The sequence below is a fragment of the Trachypithecus francoisi genome, unplaced genomic scaffold (genome assembly GCF_009764315.1).
Source record: "Trachypithecus francoisi isolate TF-2019V2 unplaced genomic scaffold, Tfra_2.0 Contig01705, whole genome shotgun sequence".
In the NCBI taxonomy this organism is placed as follows: Eukaryota; Metazoa; Chordata; class Mammalia; order Primates; family Cercopithecidae; genus Trachypithecus; species Trachypithecus francoisi.
The window spans coordinates 897,318-921,770 of NW_022681450.1; the positions used below are offsets into that span (position 1 = coordinate 897,318).

At 46.8% G+C, this 24,453-nt stretch overlaps 1 protein-coding gene across 4 annotated transcripts; it reads right to left on the bottom strand.

Annotated features, from left to right (window-relative positions):
- Positions 1 to 1,877: 1,877 nt before the first annotated feature.
- LOC117075731 (carcinoembryonic antigen-related cell adhesion molecule 5-like) lies at positions 1,878 to 23,241 on the bottom strand. Of its 4 annotated transcripts, XM_033198347.1 has the most exons (10): positions 23,035 to 23,241; positions 21,787 to 22,146; positions 16,587 to 16,865; positions 15,932 to 16,186; positions 14,112 to 14,390; positions 13,461 to 13,715; positions 11,642 to 11,920; positions 10,975 to 11,232; positions 5,133 to 5,261; positions 3,470 to 3,617 (listed from the first exon to the last, which is right to left on the bottom strand). In XM_033198347.1, the coding sequence occupies exons 1-9, from the start codon at positions 23,120 to 23,122 to the stop codon at positions 5,173 to 5,175; spliced, it is 2,142 nt and encodes a 713-aa protein (XP_033054238.1). In that variant the 5' UTR covers positions 23,123 to 23,241; the 3' UTR covers positions 3,470 to 3,617; positions 5,133 to 5,172. The 4 variants fall into 4 exon arrangements, with proteins under 4 accessions (XP_033054254.1, XP_033054238.1, XP_033054245.1 ...); XM_033198354.1 differs by lacking the exons at positions 14,112 to 14,390; positions 15,932 to 16,186 and having other exon boundaries at positions 5,137 to 5,261; XM_033198363.1 differs by lacking the exons at positions 3,470 to 3,617; positions 5,133 to 5,261; positions 10,975 to 11,232; positions 11,642 to 11,920 and adding an exon at positions 1,878 to 2,480.
- Between the last annotated feature and the right edge of the window lie 1,212 nt (positions 23,242 to 24,453).

Consider the following 24,453-nt stretch of genomic DNA (forward strand, 5'->3'; position numbering starts at 1 on the left):
TATAAATAATGTGGGCTGTCTCTCATGGATAACAGACTTCATCACAAGAACATTCCAGCAGAATCATGAGAGAATGGGAAGTGTGGCTTCTTTCCTAACTGGCAGCTTAGACTGAGTAAGTCACTGAAGAGAAAGGAGATGAAAGAGTAGATGGATGAGGGTGACAGAAATAGGATGGTGAAAGTAAAGAACTGCAAAGAATGTTTACCGAGGGCTCCTCAGGTACCAGGCTGTGTGTCTAATGCCTTACACATCTTAGTTTATCCTTTCATGTAAATTTTCTGACAGTAAGAATCACTCTTGTGCTTCAGATGAGAAGAGGCTGAGAGAGGTGAAGTGAGTGGTCCAGGGTCATCCAGCCAGTTCATAGCAGAGCTGGTGTGTTTCACCCTAAACTTTGTGCACAGACAGAAAAGTGAGACACAGAAGGCAGGCAAAGCAAATTTTTGTTGTGGGTGAAGTTTATAAAAGGTATCTGTGTTGGGCAGAATAATGACCTCCTAAAAATGTCCACATCCTAATCCCTGGAGCCAATGCGTAATACTTTTATTTGGCAAAAAGACTTTCCAGATGTGATGAGGTTAAGAATCGTGAGATGGTGAGGTTATTCTGGATTATCTGCGTGGGCTCAGTGTAATCAGAAGGGTCCTTGTAAGGGAAAGAGGAAGGCAGGAGGGTCAGGGTGAGAATGATGCGGCCTGAGAGACTCCACTGGCCATCGCTGGCTGTGAACTCATATCAAAAGACAAAATTACAGCAGTTTTATTTATAAATCTAATTGGCTTTTATTTGGGATTTATAATTTGGGGCAGGTCCCACTTTACAAATACAGTGATAGTTCCCCTTTGGCAATACAATAACAGAACAGTGGGTTTTGTCAAATTTGAACAAGAAAAGAGAGCAGTAGAAATAAATGTATTGGTTAACATCAGGTTAATTCAGGTTACGTTTTTATAAAAATTAAGTAAAGGGGACCTCAAGTAGGTTGGAATCTCTCTCTCTTTTTTTTTTCTTTCTGAGGTGGAGTCTCACTCTGTCATCCAGGCTGGAGTGCAGTGGCGCAATCTCAGCTCACTGCAATCTTTGCCTCCCAAGTTCCAGCAATTTTCCTGCCTCAACCTCCTGAGTAGCTGGGATTACAGGTGTGTGCCACCACACCCAGCTAATTTTTGTATTTCTAGTAGAGATGGAATTTCACCATGTTGGTCAGGCTGGTCTCAAACTCCTGTCCTCGTTATCCGCCTGCCTCGCCCTCCCAAAGTGCTGGGATTATAGGCGTTAGCCACTGTGCTAGGCCATTTTTTTTTTTTTTTAGTGGTCTGTTTTGGTATCTATCTGCTTTCTTAAAATTTCAGTTGGAGTATGTAACATTTAACATCAGTGGCCCTATTTTGGAGTCTCTATGCACTCACTTAGGTGAGAGTGTGACTAAAACTGAAAGCATTGACATTACTCTCAGCTACCATCATTTTGGGCTTCCATCATTCATAGGTTATGATGTCTTCCTGATCACACATTCCTTTGAGTTTTGTCGCCAGCCAAAGAGAGACCATTTGACATTTGATGGATAGCTGCATGCAAACATTTAAAGCTTTTAGAGATCACAGCACACCAGGGAGACTACTAGTGTGACTATCAGGAGAATAATACCAAGAGTTTGGAGTATGCACCTTAGGCAAGATGCAAACCAACTAAAATGGAATAAAGAATGAGCCAGATGAGTCTACCCATTTTAACCAAGCAGGATGTTTGTTAATTTCTGCAACTGAGTCTCTGTAATACCCATTGTATTTATTTATGTGCAACAAGAAGTGTCAGAAATAGCATAGGCTCTTTCCTGTTCAGCTAGTAGGTAGCAATTCTATTATCTAGCATCTCATGCCTGGGTTACATTCAAACAGGGAGTGAGAACAGGTGAGTCTAGAAGTATAACTCTAAAAGGGACCACGGTACATTTGAACAAACAGGTGTATTAAAGATGCTGCTAATGTCAGCCATTGAGTGGACTAAAGGATCTCTTATGTAAAAATTTGGGAGTGATACGAGAGATATGATACTCTGTTAAGCTACCCTCAGAAGATACTTCCTGTGAAATTCTAATGGCAGCATTATCCTGCCAAGCAAAAGAGGCAGCAATGAGCAAAGACAAATTAAGAGGGGTAGGAGCCTCCTCATGGTGGGAAGTCTTGTGCTGACATCTTGAGAAAAGCTGTCCACAGTGTGAAGTTGTCAATTTCTTGTCCTGGTTTGCAGTTTCAGTGTCTCTAGTTATGGTGTTGAACATATTGGTGAGCTCTGAGTGGCCGACACCTTAGGCATGAGTGTTTTCCCATGAAATTTACATTGAGTTATCCATCTGTAGGTTATAGAGCTTCAGGAACATAGCAGACTTTGTTCTTAGTGATTCCATGACAGAAAATGGGATTGAAGAAAGTGGAAGAATGCAGGGTCCACTCTAGCCTACAGATGGATAATAAAAACTAGTAACAATGTACAAAGTGACATCCTCATAACAGGTGTACTATAGTTTTTCTTTTCAACATAATTTCTCTCCATAGGCATCTCTATTTCTACCAAAGATAATCCCAATAAGACAAATTTGTTTTCTTTTAAATACGTTTATTTTCATCAAACTTGGCCTCATTCTTTTTATAATTGCAGCAAGAGTAGCGACTGACCACATAGACTTTTTTAAAGTTGCTTCGCTGGAAGTTTGTATAGGGAATCTCAGATTAAACTTGTAGAAGTTTAATTGACACTAGGAAGCCAAACCAAGGCTGACTTCAGACTTTGTCTGCTGTACCTATGGGTTTATATCCTCAAATATGACATTCTAGTCAAAGTCTTAGTAGTATAATCAATGTTTTCAAATGTATTCTGTTATACAAAGAGCAGAGTTATTGAACTTGTGCAATAAACATATTACCATACAATATAAATATTCATGAATAGTTTCCCAAGTCTGGAGCGATCACATAGGGAGAAAATGTAAATGTCTCAATGTTTGTTCACAAAAGTATATTTTATCAAATTGTTGTAAGCTGTAGATAGCTCAAAGGAAAATAAGTTTCCTGAAATCTGGGAAGCAAGACATTTAAAGAATCAGCAAAATTTCAAATAAAAATTTACGAAAATATCCTCATTAGTTCATTTGGTCCCATGAAATTAATTATTTTCTCTGCTTGATCTTGGTCGGCAGTTTCATGAAGCTGTCAGTTTGTTCATTAACGTTTTGGAAATTCTCAGACAGTCCAGTGGTATCAGAAACTTGCATTCAAGAGTACAGGTCAGAGTCTTTTCTTTTGTGTATATATATATATATATATATTTTTTTTTGATATGGAGTCTTGCTCTGTCGCCAGGCTGGAGTGCAGTGGCGCGATCTCGGCTCACTGCAATCTCCGCTTCCCGGGTTCAAGCGATTCTCCTGCCTCAGCCTCCCAAGTAGCTGGGACTACAGGAGCACGCCAGCCAATTTCGTAGAGATGGGGTTTCACCATATTGGCTAGGATGGTCTCGATCTCTGGTCAGAGTCTTTTCTATAAATATCCTCGGTAAAGAAGCAATTTTAGACTGTAGCTATTGCAGATGCTTTAAGGAAGAATCAAAACAACTGTCTGTGAATGACAAAGATTTAAAATGAGTATGGTTAAAAATCTGATGAGAATTTATTATAATGAGAACACAACTCACATAGAAATTTAGTTACTTCTGTGGCATATGACATTATGGCTGACAACCTGTTAGATTTCTAGATTTTCTTATATAACTTTTGGAACACTCACATCAATAACATACCCATAAATATAACTTAAAGAAGGTTTAGCATCACTTATCATTTGACAGTGCTTCCCATATAATTTAACATGTCAAATAAGATGGCCTTTCCATTTAGCTTCTGTTTCTCAACTGGATTCCTGAGTTCCTGATGGAGCCCATTAATGAACAAGGCCAACAAAGCATAGGCTTATGTATGTTGAAAAACTCCATAGGCAATTCTAATACTCCTAGCTGAAAGTCATGGGTTTAGCCCCAAGTCCTACTTATTTAGAACAGGGTTCTCCACCCTGGCTACACATTAGTAGCATCTGGGGAGGCTTAAAAATTATGAATGCCTGGGTCCCACTCCAGACCAGTAAATCAGAATTTAGGGGTGGGGCCTAAGTATCCATTTTATAAAATGTTTCTGAGTGATTCCCACGTATAGCTATATTTTCCATCAGATTTCTCTGATTTCTCATGACGTTCACTCCTTTCTGTTTTGGTATTACGATTATTTTTCAGGTTTTGTCTCCTGTCATAGAATTAAGGACCTTGCCTTCTTCATTTCTGTATCTGCTATGAACACATGAATTGGTTATCAGGAAAAGGTTCTCAGCCACAGGTAGGGTGTGTCCTGAGCTTAAGACTCACATGTTAATGCTACAGTCTTTGTTCTTCACGAGGTCAGAAGTTGCTTGTGATGAAGGGTGTGGGTAACTCCACAGTGCAGCTGGTGGAAGGAGGTCACCCTGTTTGACATGTTTTTAGGTGTAACATTGGAACTAAGAATTCTATGTTCATATGGGGTGGAGAGGCAGGGATGTGTAGGGAGACAGATCTAATTCGGATGATGGAATTATACAAGGGAGTGGTGGTAAAGGAATCGAGAAAGCTTAGTAAAGGGAAGAAATGTGAACTTATCTAATAGACCACAGTAGGTCCCTGTGTCTTCTTGAGTAGGTGAGTGAACTAGATTTTAGGAAGGTAATGAGGCAGTCATATGCAAGAAACATTTCAAAGACTGGCAACAAGGGATCAAGCAGGACTTTGAGCAGTTGTTGATGTTTATGGGAATGGAGAGAATGACACAAGTGAGAGATGTTAAAAAAGGACCAAGAGGCTTTGACAATGTATTGAATTTGGGAAACAAATGAGCAGAGGCTGGGGATAATTATGTCTAAGAGACAGTGGGGTACAGGGAGCATGAAGACCAGGGAAGAAGAGACCTGCAGGAATGAGTGCTGAGAAGCAGGAGCTTGGGAGTAGGAGGAGGAGATCCAGTCCCAGATACAGGCAAAGAAGTCCTTTCTCTCTCCCAAGCATGGCAGTCAGCACTGCAGAAAACTGAACAAGAGGAAAGGCCGTCATACCTGCCAGTCTTTCGTAATTGCAGAAGCTACAGCAGGGCTGCTATATCAGAGCAACCCCAACCAGCACTCCAATTATGATGCCGACAGTGGCCCTAGCTGAGAGACCAGAATCTCCAGGTGCTGAACTGCCTGTCATGGAAAGAAAAGAGAAGGAATGAATGTGATGTTATTTTGCAGTGGGGTGCCCCAGGTTCCAGCTCTCAGCGTGAAGTAGTCTCCACTTGTTCCTTCAAGGAATGCATTAGTTTTGTGGGAAGGTTGTAATTTTTTTCTCTCTCACTGTGTTTCTAGTTGGTGATCAGTCTTCTGTCAATTCCACCCTGGCGTTTCTGCACTCAGATATTTCTGAAGGCTTTGAAATTTGAGAAAGACTGATTGATATTTTTGCGTGGCATTAGAACTTTCTATCTTTTCATGGTTGCATCTTTTTCTCAGTGTCTCAGTTGTGGTAGGTAAAAATAAGGGTCTGTTGGGTCTCTATGGCAGGGACTTGATTGACAGAAAGCCCAGGCTAGTGCATTCTGTATTTACTAAGTCCGTTGCACAGAGAACTCGCTTCTCATGGGTTCCCAGCAGGGGAATGAAAAGCCCAGTTTTGGGAAACTCTGCTTCTCTCTCATGGGTGAGGGGCTTGAGGATGCCCCACCAGCCTTGTGGAAACTCTGAGAACTGCATCACTATCTAAAACTCTCTCCTCTTTCTCCTTTTCAGGAATCAGATCTGCATCGTGGTCTGAGGGCTCTCTTAGGCTCCTCCCACTTCCCACTTTTCCTCATGGTGGTTTTCTCCAGTAAATTATCTTGCATCTCTAATTCCATCTTGGTTGCATCTCAGTGGATGAAAACTAACATACCAGGCTTGATTCTTTGCACTTAGCTTTTTTTCTCTCCCCCACTTTTAGCCAGTAACCATGTCCTAGTGGGTTTTCATTTGGGGCTTAGCTCTCACCAGTCAACTCAGGCTGGTGATTAATGCTATGTTAGCTACTGCAAATGCTTTTCTGGCATCTTATTTGATCCATACAATAACCCTGTTGGGTAGGCATGATTTCCATTTTACAGAGGAAATGACAGTGGCTTGGAGTAGTGAAAAAAACTTATCCAAAGTCAAATGATTAGTGAGAAGTGGATCTAGGATTTGGCTCTAGCACTGTCTGACTTCAAGCTAATAATACCAGTAGTGATAATAGCAGCTAATATTCATGAAGTTTCCCTCAGTGTGTGGCATTTTGCTGAAGGCTTAATCGAATATTACATTAAATCTTTAAAACAATACTATTGAACAGTCACTCTTATTGCAATTTTCCTTTTTCCCTCCATTTCCTGGTGAGGAGAATTATTACAATTTTCAGTTGAAGAATTGAAGGCTCAGAGAAGTTAAGAATCTTGTGTGAGAAATTTAAAATGGTAAATACGTTAAAAATAAAGAGAGATCGCATATCAACAACCTAACTTTACAACTTCAGCATATAGAAAAAGAACCACTTCAAACCACAAATAGTACATGAAGGAAATAAAGATTAGAGTTGAAATAAATAAAATGGAAAATGGAAAACAATAGAAGGAATCAACGAAACCAAAAGTTGGTTTTTCAAAAAAGATAAAAAAAATTGACAGTCATTTATTAGACTGACTAAGAAAAAAGAGAGAAGATTCGAATTACTAAAATCAGAAATGAAAATGGAGGTATGGTGGCTCACATATTTAATCCCAGCACCTTGGGAGACTCAAGCAGGAGGATTGCTCGAGGTAAGGAGGGCGAGACCAGCCTAGGCAACATAGGGAGACACAGTCTCTACCAAATTTCTTAAAAAACTATCCAGACATGGTGGCACATGTCTGTAGTCCCAGCTTCTCAAGAGATAGGGATAGGAGGATCACTTGAGTGCAGGAGTTGAGGCTGCAGTAAGTTGTGATGGTACTACTGCACTCTAGCTTGGGCTGGGCTACAGAGTGAGACCCTGTCTCTTGAAAAAAAAAAAAGAAAAAATATTGAGATATTGCCAGCAATGCTACAAATTCTACAGAAATATTAAGGACTACAAAAATGCTATGAATAATTGTATGCCAGCAAACTGTTGAATGACCAAGATGAAATGGACAAATTCCTGGAAACACACAAAAAATTTAATTTTAATAGACCTATACTTAGATAGAACCAATAAAAGCATTTGACAGAATTCACCACTCTTTCATAACAAAAACACTCCAATTATGAATGGAAAGAAACCACCTCAGCATAATAAAGGGAGTATGTGGAAAGCCCAATGCTAACACGGTACTCAATGGATAAAGACTGAAAGCTTTCCCTGTAAGACCAGGAACAAGACAAGAATGCCGGCTTTTGCCACATCTATCCAACATAGTATTAGAAATCCTAGCCAGAGAAATTAGGCAAGAAAAAAAAAAGACATCCAAATTGGAAAGAAGAAGTAAATGATCTCTGTTATCAGATAACTTGAACTTATATGTAGAAAACCCTAAAGATTAAAAGAACCTGTTAGAGTTAATAAATAAATTTGGTAATGTTGCAGGATACAAAATCAACATGCAAACATCAATTGTACTTCTATGTATTAACAATGAACAATCTAAAAGGAAATTAAGAAAAAATTTCCAATTTACATTAACATAAAATAGTATAAAATAGTTAGAAATAAGTTTAACCAAGGAGGTGAAAGGAGTGTACCCTGAAAACTATAAAACATTGCTGAAAGAAATTAAAGACAACATCAATAAATGGAAAGACATTTTTTTTTTCATGAATGGGAAAACTCAATATTGTTAGGAGGACAATACTGCCCAAAGTGAGCTGCAGGTTCAATGCAACTCCTGCCAGAGTCCCACTGACAATTTTTGCAGAAACAAAGAAACCTATCTTAAAATTCATACGGACTCTCAGGACTCTAAATAGCCAAACAACCTGGAAAATAAAGAATGAAGCTGGAGGACTCACACTTCCTGATTTCAGCATTTGCTATAAAGCCACAGTAATCAATACAGTGTGGTACTAGCATAAAGGAAGATATTGAAACCAGTGGAATAGAATATAGAGCCAGAAAGAAACGCTTGCATATATGGCCAAATTATTTTTGACGAGGGTGCCAAGACCACTTAATGGGGAAAGGATATTCTTTTCAATAAATGATATGGGGAAAGCTGAATATCCATGCACAAGAACAAGTTGAATCTTTGCCTGACACTATATATGAAAATTAACCTAAAATGGATCAAAGACCTAAATGTAAGAGTGAAAAGTATAAAACTCTGAGAAGAAAATAGGGAAAAAAGCTTAATGACATTTAATTTCACAGTGATTTCTTGGTTATAACAACAAGTAGGCACCAAAAGAAAAAAATGGATAAACTGGACTTCACGAAAATTAAAAACCTTTTTTTTTTTTTTGACGGAGTCTCGCTCTGTCGCCCAGGCTGGAGTGCAGTGGCACAGTCTCGGCTCACTGCAAGCTCCACCTCTTGGGTTCATGCCATTCTCCTGCCTCAGCCTCCCGAGTAACTGGAACTATAGGCACCCGCCACCACACTGGGCTAATTTTTTTTTGTATTTTTAGTAGAGATGGAGTTTCACCATGTTAGCCAGGATGGTCTTGATCTCCTGACCGCATGATCCACCCACCTCGGCCTCCCAAGGTGCTGGGATTACAGGTATGAGCCACTGTGCCCAGCCTCGAAAATTAAAAACTTTTATATATCAAAGAACATTATTGAAAAAGTGAAAAGGCAACCTATGAAATGGGAAAAATATTTGCAAATCATATATCTGATAGGGGATTAATTTCCAGAATATATGAAGAACTATTACAAATCAACAACCACAAAAATCCAAAACCCCAATTAATAAATGGATGAAGGACTAAAGTAGAGATTTCTCCAAGGAAGAGATACAAGTGGCCAACAAGCACATGCAAATATGCTCAACATCACTAACACTTAGAGATATGCAAATCAAAGCCGCAATGATACTCCACCTCACACACATCAGGATGGCCACAAAACGGTAAGTGTTTTCAAGAAGGTTGAAAAATTGGACCTCTAGTGCATTGCTGACAGAAATGTGAAATATTAGCTCCTATGGAAAATGGTATGATGGTTCCTCAAAAAATTAAAAAATAATTAACATTTGATCCACGAATTCCACTTCTGGACATACACCAAAAAGAATTGAAGGCAGCGACTTGAACAGATACTTGTATACTGATGTTCACAGCACCATTACTCACGATAGCCAAAAGATGGGAACAACTGAAAAGTCCATTGAAAGATAAGTGGATAGAAAAATGAGGTATGTCCATACAATGGAATGTTATTCAGTCTTAACAAGGAAGAAAATTGTGATACATGGTGCAGAATGGATGAACCTTGAAGACATTATGCTAAGTGAAATATGGCAGACACAAAAGGACAACTATTATATAATTCCGTTTATGTAAGCTCATTAGAATAGTTGATTACCTAGAAACAGAAAGTACAATGGAGGTTACCAGGGTTTAGGGGGAGAAGGAGTGAGAGTTACTGTTTATCAGGTACAAAGGTTTAGTATGTTAAGATGAAAAAGTTCTGGAAATGGATAGTGTGAAGGTTACACAAGAGTATAAAGATACTTGATTTATTTTTCCTTTTTTTTTTTTTGTGACAAGAGTATCACTCTGTCACCCAGCCTGGAGTGCAGTGGCACAATCTTGGCTCACTGCAACCTCCACCACTCAGGTTCAAGCAATTCTCCTGCCTCAGCCTCCCTAATAGCTGGGATTACAGGCATCTGCCACCATGCCTAGCTATTTTTTTGTGTGTGTGTGTCTTGAACTCCTGACCTCAAGTGATCCACTTGCCTTGGCTTCCCAAAGTGCTGGGATTACAGGCATGAACCACCACACGGGGCAATATACTTGATTGATATTTATGCTGTGTCACTTAACTGTACACTTAGAAATGGTTAATGGTAAGTTTTATGTTAGATATATATACTGGCTGGTAGACTTACCCTCTCTATAAATCCACACTTTCTGGCACTGCCCCTTCCCTCCCATGCAGAGCCCCTGTGGCTGAATCTCCCTATTTCTCCAAGTGTATGCCACTCACTGTCCTCTGTGCTGTGTCTCATGTGCTGGGTCCACAGCCTCATACAGCCAGTGACTTCAGAGCCAGGACATAGCTCAGGAGTCTGTCCCGAGGCTCCCTCTTTTCCCATTTCCCTGCAACCTGACCTGAGGGAGGCTCTGCTGTGGATTGGCAGCTCGATTTAACCGGATTCAGAACAGGCCACCTTTACACCTTCTCCACATGCCCCGGTCCCACCCCAAGTGGAGCCAGGGCAGAGCCAGTCACCAGGTGAGCCGGGCGCAGAGCGGGGAGCAGAGTCTGAGTTGCTCCTCCCTCATCCAAGGAGCTTCCTCCTCTCATTTGGGGAAAAAGTGTGAGCTTGTTTCAAAACCTCCTTGCTCCTTGTAGCTCATAGGGTAGGTTAAAAAAAACACAAAGAGGTGACAGAAAGGGGCATTTGGTGATAGAGAGGAGAAACTCGACCTTAAGGACCGTTCTTTCTCCTGGACTATGAAGCCCCTTTCGCTATAGGGGGCCTTCTGGGGCTAAGGGAGCCCCCTCCCCACATTCCAGGCTGGACCCGAGGTCAGCCATGAGATATCAGAGAAGCTGGCGAGGAGAGAGTCGGCCGAGATGGAGTGAGAGAGCTCAGGGTAGAATTTGGGATTTCCTTGTGCCCATGGAACACAGACTGGGCAAGAAAATGTCTTCTTGGCTCTTTTGTGAGAACCAGATAGACTCCACCCCAAAACATGATGCTGGTGCTCCAGGGAAGCCACTTACCAGGGGAGACTGAGATGTTCTTGACTACGGAGTTATTGCGACCAGTATCCAAGTTAGAGACAAAACAGGCATAGGCCCCGTTATTTTTTGATGTGATTTTGGAGATAAAGAGAACTTTTGTGTGTTGCCGCAGTGTCCCATTGATAAGCCAAGAATACTGAGGGGATGGGTTAGAGTCCGCGTGGCAGGAGAGGTTGAGGTTTGCTCCCGAATTGTAAGACAAGTCTGGGGGGGATATGATGGGGGTGTCCGGGCCATCTGGAACAAAGAGAACAAAGCCACAGGTGATGTCATCAGAGGAAAGGGGAAGCTCCTGATTGTAGAAGGGCCACAGTGTCCTTCTGAGTCCTGTCCCAATCCTGTGTTAAAAAGTCCAAACCATAACCCTCATGTCCACTGAGTCTGGGTCTGAGACATTCATTCACCTGTTTCTCCCATCACAGGCTGTGGACCCTGAGCCTCCCAAGACAGGAGCAGCTCCTCCCCTCCTATTCTTGGTCCAGGCTGGGTTTGCCCTAGTTTTCCCAGGGCAGGAAGTTTTGGCCAGCCTGGGTGTCCAGGAGTGGCGGTCTGCATCTTTGGACCTGAGGAGAACTGAGAGTCCTAACCTCTGGCTGTATGGATTTGGGTTGGAAACCAGGGCCACAGAGGAACAGAAGATACTCACAGAGGACATTCAGGGTGACTGGGTCACTGCGCTTTGCACTCACTGAGTCCTGGATTCCACATTCATAGGGTCCTGCGTCATTCCTTGTGACACTGAGTAGAGTGAGGGTCCTGTTGCCATTGGAGAGCTGCAGCCTGGGACTGACCAGGAGGCTCTGATTGTTTATCCACCACAGGTAGGTAGTGTTCTGAGTCTCAGGTTCACAGGTTAAGGTCACAGCATCCTTGTCCTCCACGGGGTTGGAGTTGTTGCTGATGATGTAGGGCTTGGGCAGCTCCGCTGTGCATATAACAGAGAGAAGATTGCCCTGTGTGGCACCTTTGATTCCTCACAGGCGTCTTTCAATCAGAGTTGGCATCTCCCACCCCTCAGCCCACCTGAGTCCTTAAAAGCCCGCAGCAGGTGTGTGTGTGTCACAAGACAGATGCACAATAATCTGAGGGCTCAGAGACTGTAAGGCCCGCTGCTTTGTGTGGGAGAAGCACAGACTTTTCTCAAGTGTGAATTGGGCAATAGCGTTGGGTTGTGGACAGACACAGGACTGGGGGTCACAGTCCCCAGCACTTCTGGTCCTTTCCTGACTGTCTGGTTGCCTGGCCCATTGGGGTCCTCACCTGGAATTCAAAGGAGCTGAGTTTCTTCCAGCTGCACGGTCCCACACCACCCAGCCAAGGTGTGTTCTCTCTGAGGCTTTGCTATTTAAGGACGTCCTAGAGATGGGTGATGATGGGGATGGGTGTTTGAGCAGAAATAGTGCAGGAGACTAGGAGCAAGTCTAAAGGTGACAAGTCAAGGGTCAGACTGTGGGCCACAGGTGGGGCAGCTCTGCCCAGGAGTTTGATGGGAACAGAGTTTCACTTGGGGAGGAAGAAGAGTTCTGTGGACAGATGGTGGTGATGGTAGCAGAACAAGGGGAATATATTTAATACCACTGAACTGCACGTGTAGAAAGGTTAAGATGGTAAGTCTGTGTTAGATACGCACTGTTACCATCTGTATAAATATAGAATTTTTGACACTGCCCGTTCCCTGCCATGCAGAGCCCCTGTGGTGCATCTCCTGATTTCTCCAAGTGTGGGTCCCTCGCTGTCCCCTGAGCTGCATCCCACGTGCTGTGCCCACAGCCTCATATATCTGGTGACGTCAGAGCCAGGACACAGCTCCCTTTGGAGCTGCCCTGAGGCTCCCTTTCTTTCCACTTTCCTGCAGCCTGACTGGGACGACGGGAGGCTTTGGTGTTTATTGGCAGCTTGATTTAGCCTAATTCAGGACAGACCACCTGGGCTCCTTCTCCACACACCCGGGTCCCACCCCAGTGGAGTCAGACAAGGCCAGCCATGGTGGGGAGCCCAGAGCAGAGTCTGAGCTGTTTCTCCTTACCCAAGGGGCTTCCTTCTCTCATTTGGAAAGAAGTATGAGCTTGTTTCAAAGCCTCGAATGTTCCTTGCAGTTCATGGAGTAGGCAAAAGAACACAAAGAGGTGATAGAAAGGGACAGATTGGTGAGAGAGAAGCATCTTGACCTTGAGAACCCTTGCTCCTTCCCACTCTGTGAAGCTTCCTCCACTACACAGAGCTCGGGGGCTGAGGGAGCCTCCTCCCCACATTCCAGGCTGGACCCGGGGTCAGCCATGAGAAATCAGAACAACACGGAGAAGACAGTGTGTAGAGACACACTGGGGAGGTCCAGGGGGAGAATCTGGGATTTGCTTGTGCCCATTGGACACAGGCTGGGATAGAAAATTTCTCCCTGGCTCTTCTCTGAAAACCAGACAGACTCCACCTCAAAACGTGATGTCAGGGCTCATGGATCCACTTACCATAGACTGTGATCGCCGTGACTGTGGTCCTGTTGAGGCCAGTGGCTGAGTTATGGGCTTGGCACATATAGGATCCGCTATTATTCACGGTGATGTTGGGGATAAAGAGCTCTTGTGTGGATTGCTGGAACGTCCCATTGACAAACCAAGAGTACTGTGCAGATGGGTTAGAGGCTGCATGGCAGGAGAGGTTCAGATTTTCCCCTGCTCTGTAAGATGTGTTTAGAGGGGAAATGGTGGGCGCATCTGGACCATCTGGAGCAAAGAGAATAAAGCCACAGGTGATGTTGTCAGAGGGAAGTGGAAATTCCTGGTCTATGGAAGGACCACAGTGTCCCTCTAAGCTGAGTCACAACCCTAAAGTCTCAACCAAACCCCTCTTGTATCTACTGAGCCTGAGTCTGAGACATTCACCTGTTTCTCCCATCACAGGATGTGGACCCCGAGCCTCCCAGAACAGGAGCAGCCCCTCCCATCCTATTCTTGATCAAGACTTGGTCTGCCCAGGTTTTTCTGGGGCAGAAAGTCACAGACAGTCTGGGTGTCCAGGGGTGAGGGTCTGTGTACTTGAACCTGAGAGGGACTGAGACACCCTGCCTCTGGCCCTGTGGATTTGGGCGGCCTGGGCCAGAGAGGAGCTGAGATACTCACAGAGGACATTCAGGGTGACTGGGTTGCTGCGTCTGACACTCACTGGATTCTGGGTTTCACATTCGTAGAACGCTGTGTCATTTCTTGGAACATTGAATAGAATGAGGGTCCTGTTGTCACCAGACAGCTCCAGCCTGGGACTGACCGGGAGGCTCTGATTATTTACCCACCACAGGTAGGTTGTGTCCTGAGTCTCAGGTTCACAGGTTAAGGTCACAGCATCCTTGTCCTCCACGGGGTTGGAGTTATTGCTGATGATGTAGGGCTTGGGCAGCTCCGCTGTGCAGGTAACAGAGAGAAGATTGCCCTGTGTGGCACCTTTGATTCCTCACAGGCATCTTTCAATCAGAGTTGGCATCTCCCACCCCTCAGCCCACCTGAGTCCTTAAAAGCCCGCAGCAGGTGTGTGTGTGTCACAAGACAGATGCACAATGATCTGAGGGCTCAGAGACTGTAAGGCCCGCTGCTTTGTGTGGGAAGAGCACAGACTTTTCTCAAGTGTGAGTTGGGCAATAGCGTTGGGTTGTGGACAGACACAGGACTGGGGGTCACAGTCCCCAGCACTTCTGGTCCTTTCCTGACTGTCTGGTTGCCTGGCCCATTGGGGTCCTCACCTGGAATTCAAAGGAGCTGAGTTTCTTCCAGCTGCACGGTCCCACACCACCCAGCCAAGGTGTGTTCTCTCTGAGGCTTTGCTATTTAAGGACGTCCTAGAGATGGGTGATGATGGGGATGGGTGTTTGAGCAGAAATAGCGCAGGAGACTAGGAGCAAGTCTAAAGGTGACAAGTCAAGGGTCAGACTGTGGGCCACAGGTGGGGCAGCTCTGCCCAGGAGTTTGATGGGAACAGAGTTTCATTTTGGGAGGAAGAAGAGTTCTGTGGACAGATGGTGGTGATGGTAGCAGAACAAGGGGAATATATTTAATACCACTGAATTGCACGTGTAGAAAGGTTAAGATGGTAAGTCTGTGTTAGATATGCACTGTTACCCTCTGTGTAAATACAGAATTTTTGACGCTGCCCGTTCCCTGCCATGCAGAGCCCCTGATTTCTCCACGTGTGGGTTGCTCGCTGTCCCCTGTGCTGTGTCCCATGTGCTGTGCCCACAGCCTCATATATCTGGTGACGTCAGAGCCAGGACACAGCTCCCTTTGGAGCTGCCCTGAGGCTCCCTTTCTTTCCACTTTCCTGCAGCCTGACTGGGACGACGGGAGGCTTTGGTGTTTATTGGCAGCTTGATTTAGCCTAATTCAGGACAGACCACCTGGGCTCCTTCTCCACACACCTGGGTCCCACCCCAGGTGGAGCCAGACAAGGCCAGTCATGTGGGAGAGCCCAGAGCAGAGAAGGGAGCAGAGTCTGAGCTGTTTCTCCCTTACCCAAAGGGCTTCCTTCTCTCATTTGGGAAAGAAGTATGAGCTTGTTTCAAAGCCTCGAATGTTCCTTGCAGTTCATGGAGTAGGCAAAAGAACACAAAGAGGTGATAGAAAGGGACAGATTGGTGAGAGAGAAGCATCTTGACCTTGAGAACCCTTGCTCCTTCCCACTCTGTGAAGCTTCCTCCACTACACAGAGCTCGGGGGCTGAGGGAGCCTCTTCCCCTCATTCCAGGCTGGACCCGGGGTCAGCCATGAGAAATCAGAACAACACGGAGAAGACAGTGTGTAGAGACACACTGGGGAGGTCCAGGGGGAGAATCTGGGATTTGCTTGTGCCCATTGGACACAGGCTGGGATAGAAAATTTCTCCCTGGCTCTTCTCTGAAAACCAGACAGACTCCACCTCAAAACGTGATGTCAGGGCTCATGGATCCACTTACCATAGACTGTGATCGCTGTGACTGTGGTCCTGTTGAGGCCAGTGGCTGAGTTATGGGCTTGGCACATATAGGATCCGCTATTATTCACGGTGATGTTGGGGATAAAGAGCTCTTGTGTGGATTGCTGGAACGTCCCATTGACAAACCAAGAGTACTGTGCAGATGGGTTAGAGGCTGCATGGCAGGAGAGGTTCAGATTTTCCCCTGCTCTGTAAGATGTGTTTAGAGGGGAAATGGTGGGTGCATCAGGGCCATCTGGAGCAAAGAGAATAAAGCCACAGGTGATGTTGTCAGAGGGAAGTGGAAATTCCTGGTCTATGGAAGGACCACAGTGTCCCTCTAAGCTGAGTCACAACCCTAAAGTCTCAACCAAACCCCTCTTGTATCTACTGAGCCTGAGTCTGAGACATTCACCTGTTTCTCCCATCACAGGGTGTGGACCCCGAGCCTCCCAGAACAGGAGCAGCTCCTCCCCTCCTATTCTTGATCAAGACTTGGTCTGCCCAGGTTTTTCTGGGGCAGAAAGTCACAGACAGTCTGGATGTCCAGGGGTGAGGGTCTGTGTACTTGAACCTGAGAGGGACTGAGACACCCTGCCTCTGGCCCTGTGGATTTGGGCTGGCAGCCTGGGCCAGAGAGGAGCTGAGATACTCACAGAGGACATTCAGGGTGACTGGGTTGCTGCGTCTGACACTCACTGGGTTCTGGGTTTCACATTCGTAGAACGCTGTGTCATTTCTTGGAACATTGAATAGAGTGAGGGTCCTGTTGTCACCGGACAGCTCCAGCCTGGGACTGACTGGGAGGCTCTGATTGTTTACCCACCACAGGTAGGTTGTGTCCTGAGTCTCAGGTTCACAGGTTAAGGTCACAGCATCCTTGTCCTCCACGGGGTTGGAGTTGTTGCTGGTGATGTAGGGCTTGGGCAGCTCCGCTGTGCAGGTAACAGAGAGAAGATTGCCCTGTGTGGCACCTTTGATTCCTCACAGGCATCTTTCAATCAGAGTTGGCACCTCCCACCTCCCAGCCCACCTGAGTCCTTAAAAGCCCACAGCAGGTGTGTGTGTCACAAGACAGATGCATGATGATCTGAGAGCTCTGAGGCCATCTGCTCTGTGTGGGAGAATCACAGACTTTCTCAAGTGTGAATTGAGCAGCAGCATTGGGCTGTGGACAGACACAGGACTTGGGGGGTCATAGCTCCTGGTGCCTCTCCTGGTCCCTCCCTGATCAGCTGACTGCCTGGCCCACCTTGGGGTACTCACCTGGAACGTTCAGGTGCTGAGTTCCTTCCACCTTCAGTCCTGCTTTGTTTCCCTAGGTGTATTTTTTCTGCAGCTTCCCTGTCTAAGGACATCCTAGAAATGGATGATGATAGGACTTCCCATTGTCCTTAAACCCTGTAGGTATTGTACAGGCTGGCCTGGGACTGGATGTTTCAGCAGAAATAACACAGGGGACACCAGAGGCAAGCCTGGAGGTCAGCTCAGTCATCAGGCAGTGGAGGCACAAGGTGGGGTAGTTTTCCCCAGGTGTTTGATGATGACTGACTTGAGCCAGTGACCCCTAAAGATAGAGTGGAGTCCAGGGAATGATCTAGAAAAGAGTGAGGTGACAGGCAGGAGCTGCCTGGATTTAACAGCAGAACCATATGTATGTTCTTTGTCTTTGGTCTTTTTTTTGTTTGTTTATTTTTCAAGATGAAGTCTTGCTGTGTTGGCCAGGCACGATCTTGGCTCACTGCAACCTCTGCCTCCCGGGTTCAAGCAATTCTCCTGTCTCAGCCTCCCGAGTAGCTGGGACTATAGGCGCCCACCACCATGCCTGGCTAAATTTCGTACTTTTAGTTGAGATTGGGTTTCACCATCTTGGTCAGGTTGGTCTTGAACTTCTGACCTCAGGTGATCTGCCCACCTCAGCTTCCCAAAAGGCTAGGATTACAGGCATGAGCCACTATGCCCGGCCTGTCTTCGGTCTTTAATTTCCCTTCTCCCCTTGCAGAGGGCAGGCGAGGACCTGTGGATCTCTCCATAAATACATGTGGACATTTGCAAATGCGGAACTGGCTGGCGGAAAAGGGAAAGCATGAACTGCTGGAAATCTGGCCCTCAAGGACCATGTGCGTTTGACAGTTATAAGATAGAACTTTGAGAAGAAATTTTGCAATTATTTTCTCCCATTCGACATTATGCTAAATGAAATAAGCCACTCACAGGGCAGATACTGTAGGATTCCACTTATATGAGGTCCCTAGAGTAGCCACACTCGTGGAATCAGAGAGTAGAATGGTGGTTATCAGGGCCTGGGAAGTGGGGGAATGGAGAGTTGTTCATGGCTCTGCAGTTTCAGTTACGCAGGATGAGGAGGTTCTAGAGATCTGCTGTTCAGCTCGGTGCCTGTAGTTCATACAGATTGAGTATCTCTTATGCGTAAGGCTTAGGACTAAAAGTGTTTTGGATTTTTGACTGTTTTTGAGTTTTGAAAATATTTGCAGTATACTTACTAGTTTAGCACCCCAAATCTGAAAATACAGAATCCAAAGTGCTCCAGTGAGCTTTTCTTTTTCTTTTCTTTTCTTTTCTTTCTCTCTCTCTCTCCCTTTTTTTTTTTTTTTTTTTAAATTTGAGATGAAGTCTCACTCTGTTGCCAGGCTGGAGTGCAGTGGCACGATCTCAGCACACTGCAACCTCCACCTCCTGGGTTCAAGCTCTTCTCCTGCCTCAGCCTCCCAAGTAGCTGAGACTACAGGCACACGCCACCACACCCAGATAATTTTTGTATTTTTAGTAGAGATGGGGTTTCACCATGTTGGCCAGGATGGTCTTGATCTCTTGACCTCATGATCCTCCCACCTTGGCCTCCCAAAGTGCTGGGATTATAGGCGTGAGCCACCACTCCCAGCCTCCAGTGAGCATTTCTTTTGAGCATCATGTCAGTGGTCAAAAAATGTTGGATTTTGGAGCATTTCAGATTTTGGATTTTTGGATTTGGGATACTCAACCTGTAATACTATAATTTGCCCTTAAAAATTTGTCAGTGGTTTTGATCTCATATTATTTTCTGACTAGAGTTTAAAAAATGAAAGACATTTGGGGGAAACATTTTCCAGAAGTGGAAATTGTTGTTAATGGCCTAAAGATCTAAGATCAATTGCTGGAAATAGTACTTCTCTTGATATTATACGAAGGTTTAGGTCTGCTCTCAATTCCAGTGGGATCACATTACGCTCAAAGGCAGATGCTGAAGGTGGTTTGAAATCAGTGACTCCCTGAGTAGAGAGAAGGGTATGAGTCCTGTTAGGAAGACAGAACTGGTCAGAGAGGAAGTCTTAGGTGTGTCGATTACATAAAGGGAGAAATGATGCCAAATTAGGAGAAGCAATGTGTGTTATGGTAGTAAGTTTAGAAAGCGCTCCCTGCCCCTGGTTCCTGTGCAGAGTTAGGCAAAAAGAGGAGAAGCCCCAAATCAGGCACATGAAAGGTTTTCTTCCTCTCCTATCAACCTCAGAAAGCACAACTAGAGTTTAAGTTTGTATAACTGGGCAGAGTCTAAGTGAGACGCCAGTGGCTGGTGCACTTCTCAGTCCAAGGGACCCCACCTTATGACAATGGCATCATCTCGAGGACACAGGTATATGTAGAATGGACAGCAAACCCATCAGACAGCACCTGCTTGGCCAGCTGCACCTGGGGGAGGCCCCAGGATCCACTGGAGGATGTGACCCCCACACCAGGATGAAGATGGAGTAGGTAGTGAAATGGGTGGAATGAGCATGTGGGCTTTGGGGACTGCAGACCTGTCCTTCTGTCTCTGACCTCCTGGTGAGTCAGTGTAGGGAGTGGATGGAGGAGTTGCTCATCCCTGTCCTGCTGCCTGTTCCGTGTGTTGGCCTCATGGAGGTAAAGAGCCCTGGGCAGGGACACAGCGGAAGCTCATTCTCCTGGTGACCTGTTGACATTAGCTTGTGATGGAGCCTGGCAGGGGCGGCTGCTCCAGCTGATTTCTGTGCCTTCCCTATTGCCTGGGAAGTGGGCCAGGCCACAGTGTGAGCGGGAAGAAAACAGCACAGCCAGCCTTGTTCGAGGGAGTGTCTGGGGAAGGCCTAAGAGTGGAGGAAGATGTTCAGGGATAGGCATCTCAGCTGGAATGAAGAGGGAGGAACACGGAGGAACAGGAGACAGTCAGAAATGCCCATGGCAATGAGACATGCGGGGTATAGTGACCTCAGAGACACCAGGAGCAGGAGTCCCTTGGCTGTTCCGACCAGGACCAGGGAGCCTTGAAAACCCTCCCATGGCCAAGGAACCCCAGAGTCACATGAGATAGGGTTACTTTCAGGACAGGGAGTCAGAGGAATGGTACATGGATCTTAGCCCCTGACGGACAGGGAACAGGCCAGAACCTCCTAGGATTCTGCATCCAGGATCCAGTCTCTATAGAGATTATGGATCTTTCCTTCATTCATTCCCTTCTTTATGAGAGAGCTACTGAGCAAGAGTGTGTCTCACTTTGGGCCTGTGTTGGCGCAGGGTATGAGTGCGGAGACAAAGCGAAGTCCTTTCCTTTATCCTCCCATGGGAGTGACACTGACAAATCGGGAACCACAGGATTTCAGGTCCAGTGAGGGGGCTGTGGATCTAAGGGAGAGGCCTGGACAATCCCGGCACTGACCCTGACAACTGAGGTGATTTAGTTCTAGAGTAAAACTGATTAGCTCTCCATTTACTTCTCACTCTCCAGACCAGAATCTCCGCTTCTGAGCTGTGGATGTCCAAGACAAAAGGAAGCAGACCCATGACTGGTCTCAGGTCTGCAAATGCCTAACAACAAACAGCCCCACCCACCCCCGGTTGAGGAGAGGAGGGGGTTCTGGCTGCAGACAGATCTCATATGTCTCTAATCTGCCACCTATGGCCTGTGTGACACTTGTTAGTGACTGTCTCCCTGTACCTCAATTTCCTTTCAATAAGTAGGATAAGTATTATTTGGCTGTGAGACTGTTTGTGAATTAACCTCAAAATATTTACAATCACTTGATCTCAGCTCTGCACAGAGGAGCTGCCCAAGTGAAGAGCATTTATGTTTATTTGCCTCCAAGAGAGAGGGCCCTGGGCCTGATCCCTGGTGGACAAGGAGCTGCCGGGAGCATCTTCTCTCCTCTGTTCCTCCTTCTGAGGACAGTGAACTTCCCATGGAGTCACCTATGTCCCCAGGGCAATGGACTGATGCCCTAGTAACCTTGTCTATCTATCCTCCCTACATTGAGTCTCAAGTAAAGGACAAGGCTCTGTCCTTGCCCAGATGAGACTCTGGGGACAGGGAACAGGTGTGGCCAGAAACTCCGATTCTGCATCCAGAATCCAGCTCCAGGAGCCACGGCCCTTGGACAGCTGGTAAGTCCTTGCCCCCAGTCAGCCCTGCCCAGGAGGCCACAGCCTAGCCCCGGCACAGGCTCCCTTGAGTCACCTGGAGTCAGGAGCCCTGGGACTGAGCTTCTCTGTGAAGATCCCAGGGGGTCCTTCAGGCCAGGCCCTGATCCAGTTCTCCAGGGTCTTTCTCAGGGTCAGGTTTATGGGGGAAGGCATGGGGTGCTAGGCTGAGACTGACCTCCCCCTGCTGAGTCCTCCCCATCAGACTGTCCTTCCTCTGCAGTGAGTGTCTGCAGGATCTGGATGCCGGAAAGGAATTCTGATCTGTTGAAGTTTGTCTCTTCTGTGTGTGTCCTGCACTGAATGCTCAAACCCTAACACGGCATGTAATGCAGAGCGGGCACAGGCACAGCCCAGGCCTGACAATCCTGTATGTAGGAAGTAGAACTGAACCCCAACACGCAGAGGTCATGGGGAATCACTCACAGTATACCCGGAACTGGCCAGTTGCTTCTTCATTCACAAGATCTTCCTTTATGGCTTGTAGAGTGTAGGACCCTGTGTCATTCTGGGTGACGTTCTGGATCAGCAGGGATGCATTGGAGTATATTGTCTCTCGACCGCTGTGTGCGGGCCCTCGGGTAGTTTGTTGAGTTCCTATTACGTATGATCCAATTCGATGGCTGGCATCCACTCTTTCTCCTTTGTGCCAGATGTAGCCAACAAGATTCTGGGGCAGATTGTGGGCAAGTAGAAGAACCTCCTTCCCCTCTGCGACATTGAACGGCCTGGATTCAATAGTGAGCTGGGCAGTGGTGGGCGGGTTCCAGAAGGTTAGAAGTGAGGCTAGGAGAGAGGAGAGAGCATCGGTCAATATTGGGATCTATGCATTAGGGTGGAAAAACGGGGCCCTGGGTCCTGAGCAGGTCTCTTCATCCCCCAGCCCTGGAGTGAGTGAGTGAGTATGTGTGTATATGTGTGTCCTACTGGGTCAAGGTCAGCAGCGTGACTCCTATTTCCTTAGCACCTCCGACCTTGGCATTTCCCTATGTGGAATGCTCCTCCCCAGGGGTCTGCGTGACTGCCTCCCCACTGGCCTCAGGTCCTGCTCACATCAGGGCATTCTTGGGAGATTCCTTCCCTGACACCTCCTCTAGAGACCCTGGGTCTTTTCTTTCTGACCTTTCCCTGCTCTGTTCCCACCAGGGCTCTTGTCAACACCTGACCTCACATTCTAGATCTCTTTGCGTGTCTGTCTTCCTCCCCATGAGAGAATGAGCTTCATGAGGGCAGGGATTTGTGTGATCTTGGTTGCATCTCAGTGCCTGGGACAGGCTGCAGACTCCTGTGATGAGCTCATGAGCCTTCTCAGGGCCCTCAACGGCTTGGGGTTTATTTTCCAATGTCTGCGGTAGGTGGTGAGGACAATGTTTCAGGCCCTGGTTATGTTTTAATTTAAAGTGTCATCTGATACAGTTATTACAACTTTTAAAAATGTAGTGGCCAGTGACAATTAACTAGGAAAATAGAACACTTGAAATTTTCCTGCCCCGTTCCAATTCCAGTTCAATTTGATTTTTCTGGTGTGACTGCTGTCCCTCTCTGATGTCCTTTTCCCTATTCAGGCTCCAACAGGAGCCCTCTGTCCGTCTCAGAGCCCTGTCCTCCCCAGGAGACCCCAGCCAGTCTCTGTGCTGCCTCCTCCCACCCTCTCCCAGGTTGTCCTCCTCTCACCTGTGAGCAGGAGCCTCTGCCAGGGGATGCACCATCTGTGAGGAGGGGCTGAGGGAGACCCCATGGTCTCTGCTGTCTGCTCTGTCATATTCTGTGGAGAAGATCTTGAGTTCCAGGAACGCTCTTGTCAGGGTGGCTGTGACTGCCTGGTCTGCTGTCCTTCCTCCCTCTGCCCTGAGTCTCCTCCTACCGCAGGAGTACTTCTTGGCATCATGTGGGTCATGGGTGTGGTCTCTATTCAGGTGTTCTCTGTCCCCTCCCCTCTCATTTCTGCCTCTTTTGTCCCTCCTCCTTTTTCCCTTCTACTTTCAGTTCCCCAGACAAAGCTTTCTGGCAAGGTGGATGGACCCCCGTTCCCTGGGAGGACAACCTGCCTTCCCCAGTGCTGAACTCTGCTGTGTTCTGGCCTTGGGTCTGTCACACCAGGGGGATTATTTTCCTTTGTGACAGAGAAACCCAGCTGGGCCCCGGATCTCCCCATGTTCTCCAGTGCTCTGGGAAGAGGGGTGATGCTCAGTAGGAAGGTGACGGAGGTGGCTCTGGGAGATAGAAAAGGGCTCACTGGGTGGTGACTGAGGAGAGACCAGCCCTCTGTCTCTAGTAACACCAGCCCGGCCTCTGACCCAGGGATGGAGACCCAGGCCTAGAGGTCTCAGGAGTCCCCAGCTCCTGTGTGTGGAGAGGGAGGTGTCTTGTGTGTCCTGGAAAGAGAGGACTGTGGTAGAGGGAGGTGGGTGATTCTGAGCTCTGCTGTCCTTGGGGAAGGCTCCAGGGGGACCCTCCCTCTCCGTACCTGTGGGCTGAACTGTGGCTTAGGGCCTGTCCGTGTTCTCCCTGACTGTCCTGGGTGGTCTCTGTCCTCTGCAAGGCTGACTGTCCTGTGGTCACCCCACCTTCCCCGTGGTGGTACCAGGAGGGAGTTGGGAGTTGCCCAGGGACCCCTGGCAGAACAAGGTACTCATAGAACCCAGAAAGGTACGTGGGAGAGATCAGAAGGGTCTGTTGGAGCAAGGGATGGAAACCAGGCTCCACCTACACTTCCTTAGCAAAGCCAGGTTCCTGTCCAGGGGAATCCATTTTCTGAGTGTTGTCTGTTTGCAATGTCGCCCCCTGGAGGGCAAAAAGAGACCTGCGGCCTTGTCTGGAGCTGCCCTAGGGATGCTGACCAGGGTCCACGTGGTGTGAGCTGACCCTGAACCCTGGATTAGGCTGCAGGGTCTGGCCGGCCCAGGTTCTATTCCATACAGGCCTCTGTCCTCCCTTCTGAAGCTCCGGGGGTTGAGGCGTCGTCCCTGGGGCAGCCGTGGGCACTTGCTGGCCTTCTCCCGTGCTGGTGCCAGTGCCCCTGTGTCCACAAGGAACAGACTCTGACTTCCGGGGGCCACAAGGAGGAGATGTGCTTCTTTTTAGATATCTCCC

Excerpts from the sequence above, each read along its gene's own strand:
- LOC117075731 (XM_033198347.1), bottom strand. The coding sequence starts at position 23,122 with ATGACAGAGCAGACAGCAGAGACCATGGGGTCTCCCTCAGCCCCTCCT. Across the intron at positions 16,866-21,786 it reads TGGCCAGTTCCGGGTATACT|CGGAGCTGCCCAAGCCCTAC; the intron begins GTGAGTGATTCC and ends TTACCTGCACAG. Across the intron at positions 16,187-16,586 it reads AGTCACCCTGAATGTCCTCT|ATGGCCCTGATGCACCCACC; the intron begins GTGAGTATCTCA and ends TCTTTGCTCCAG.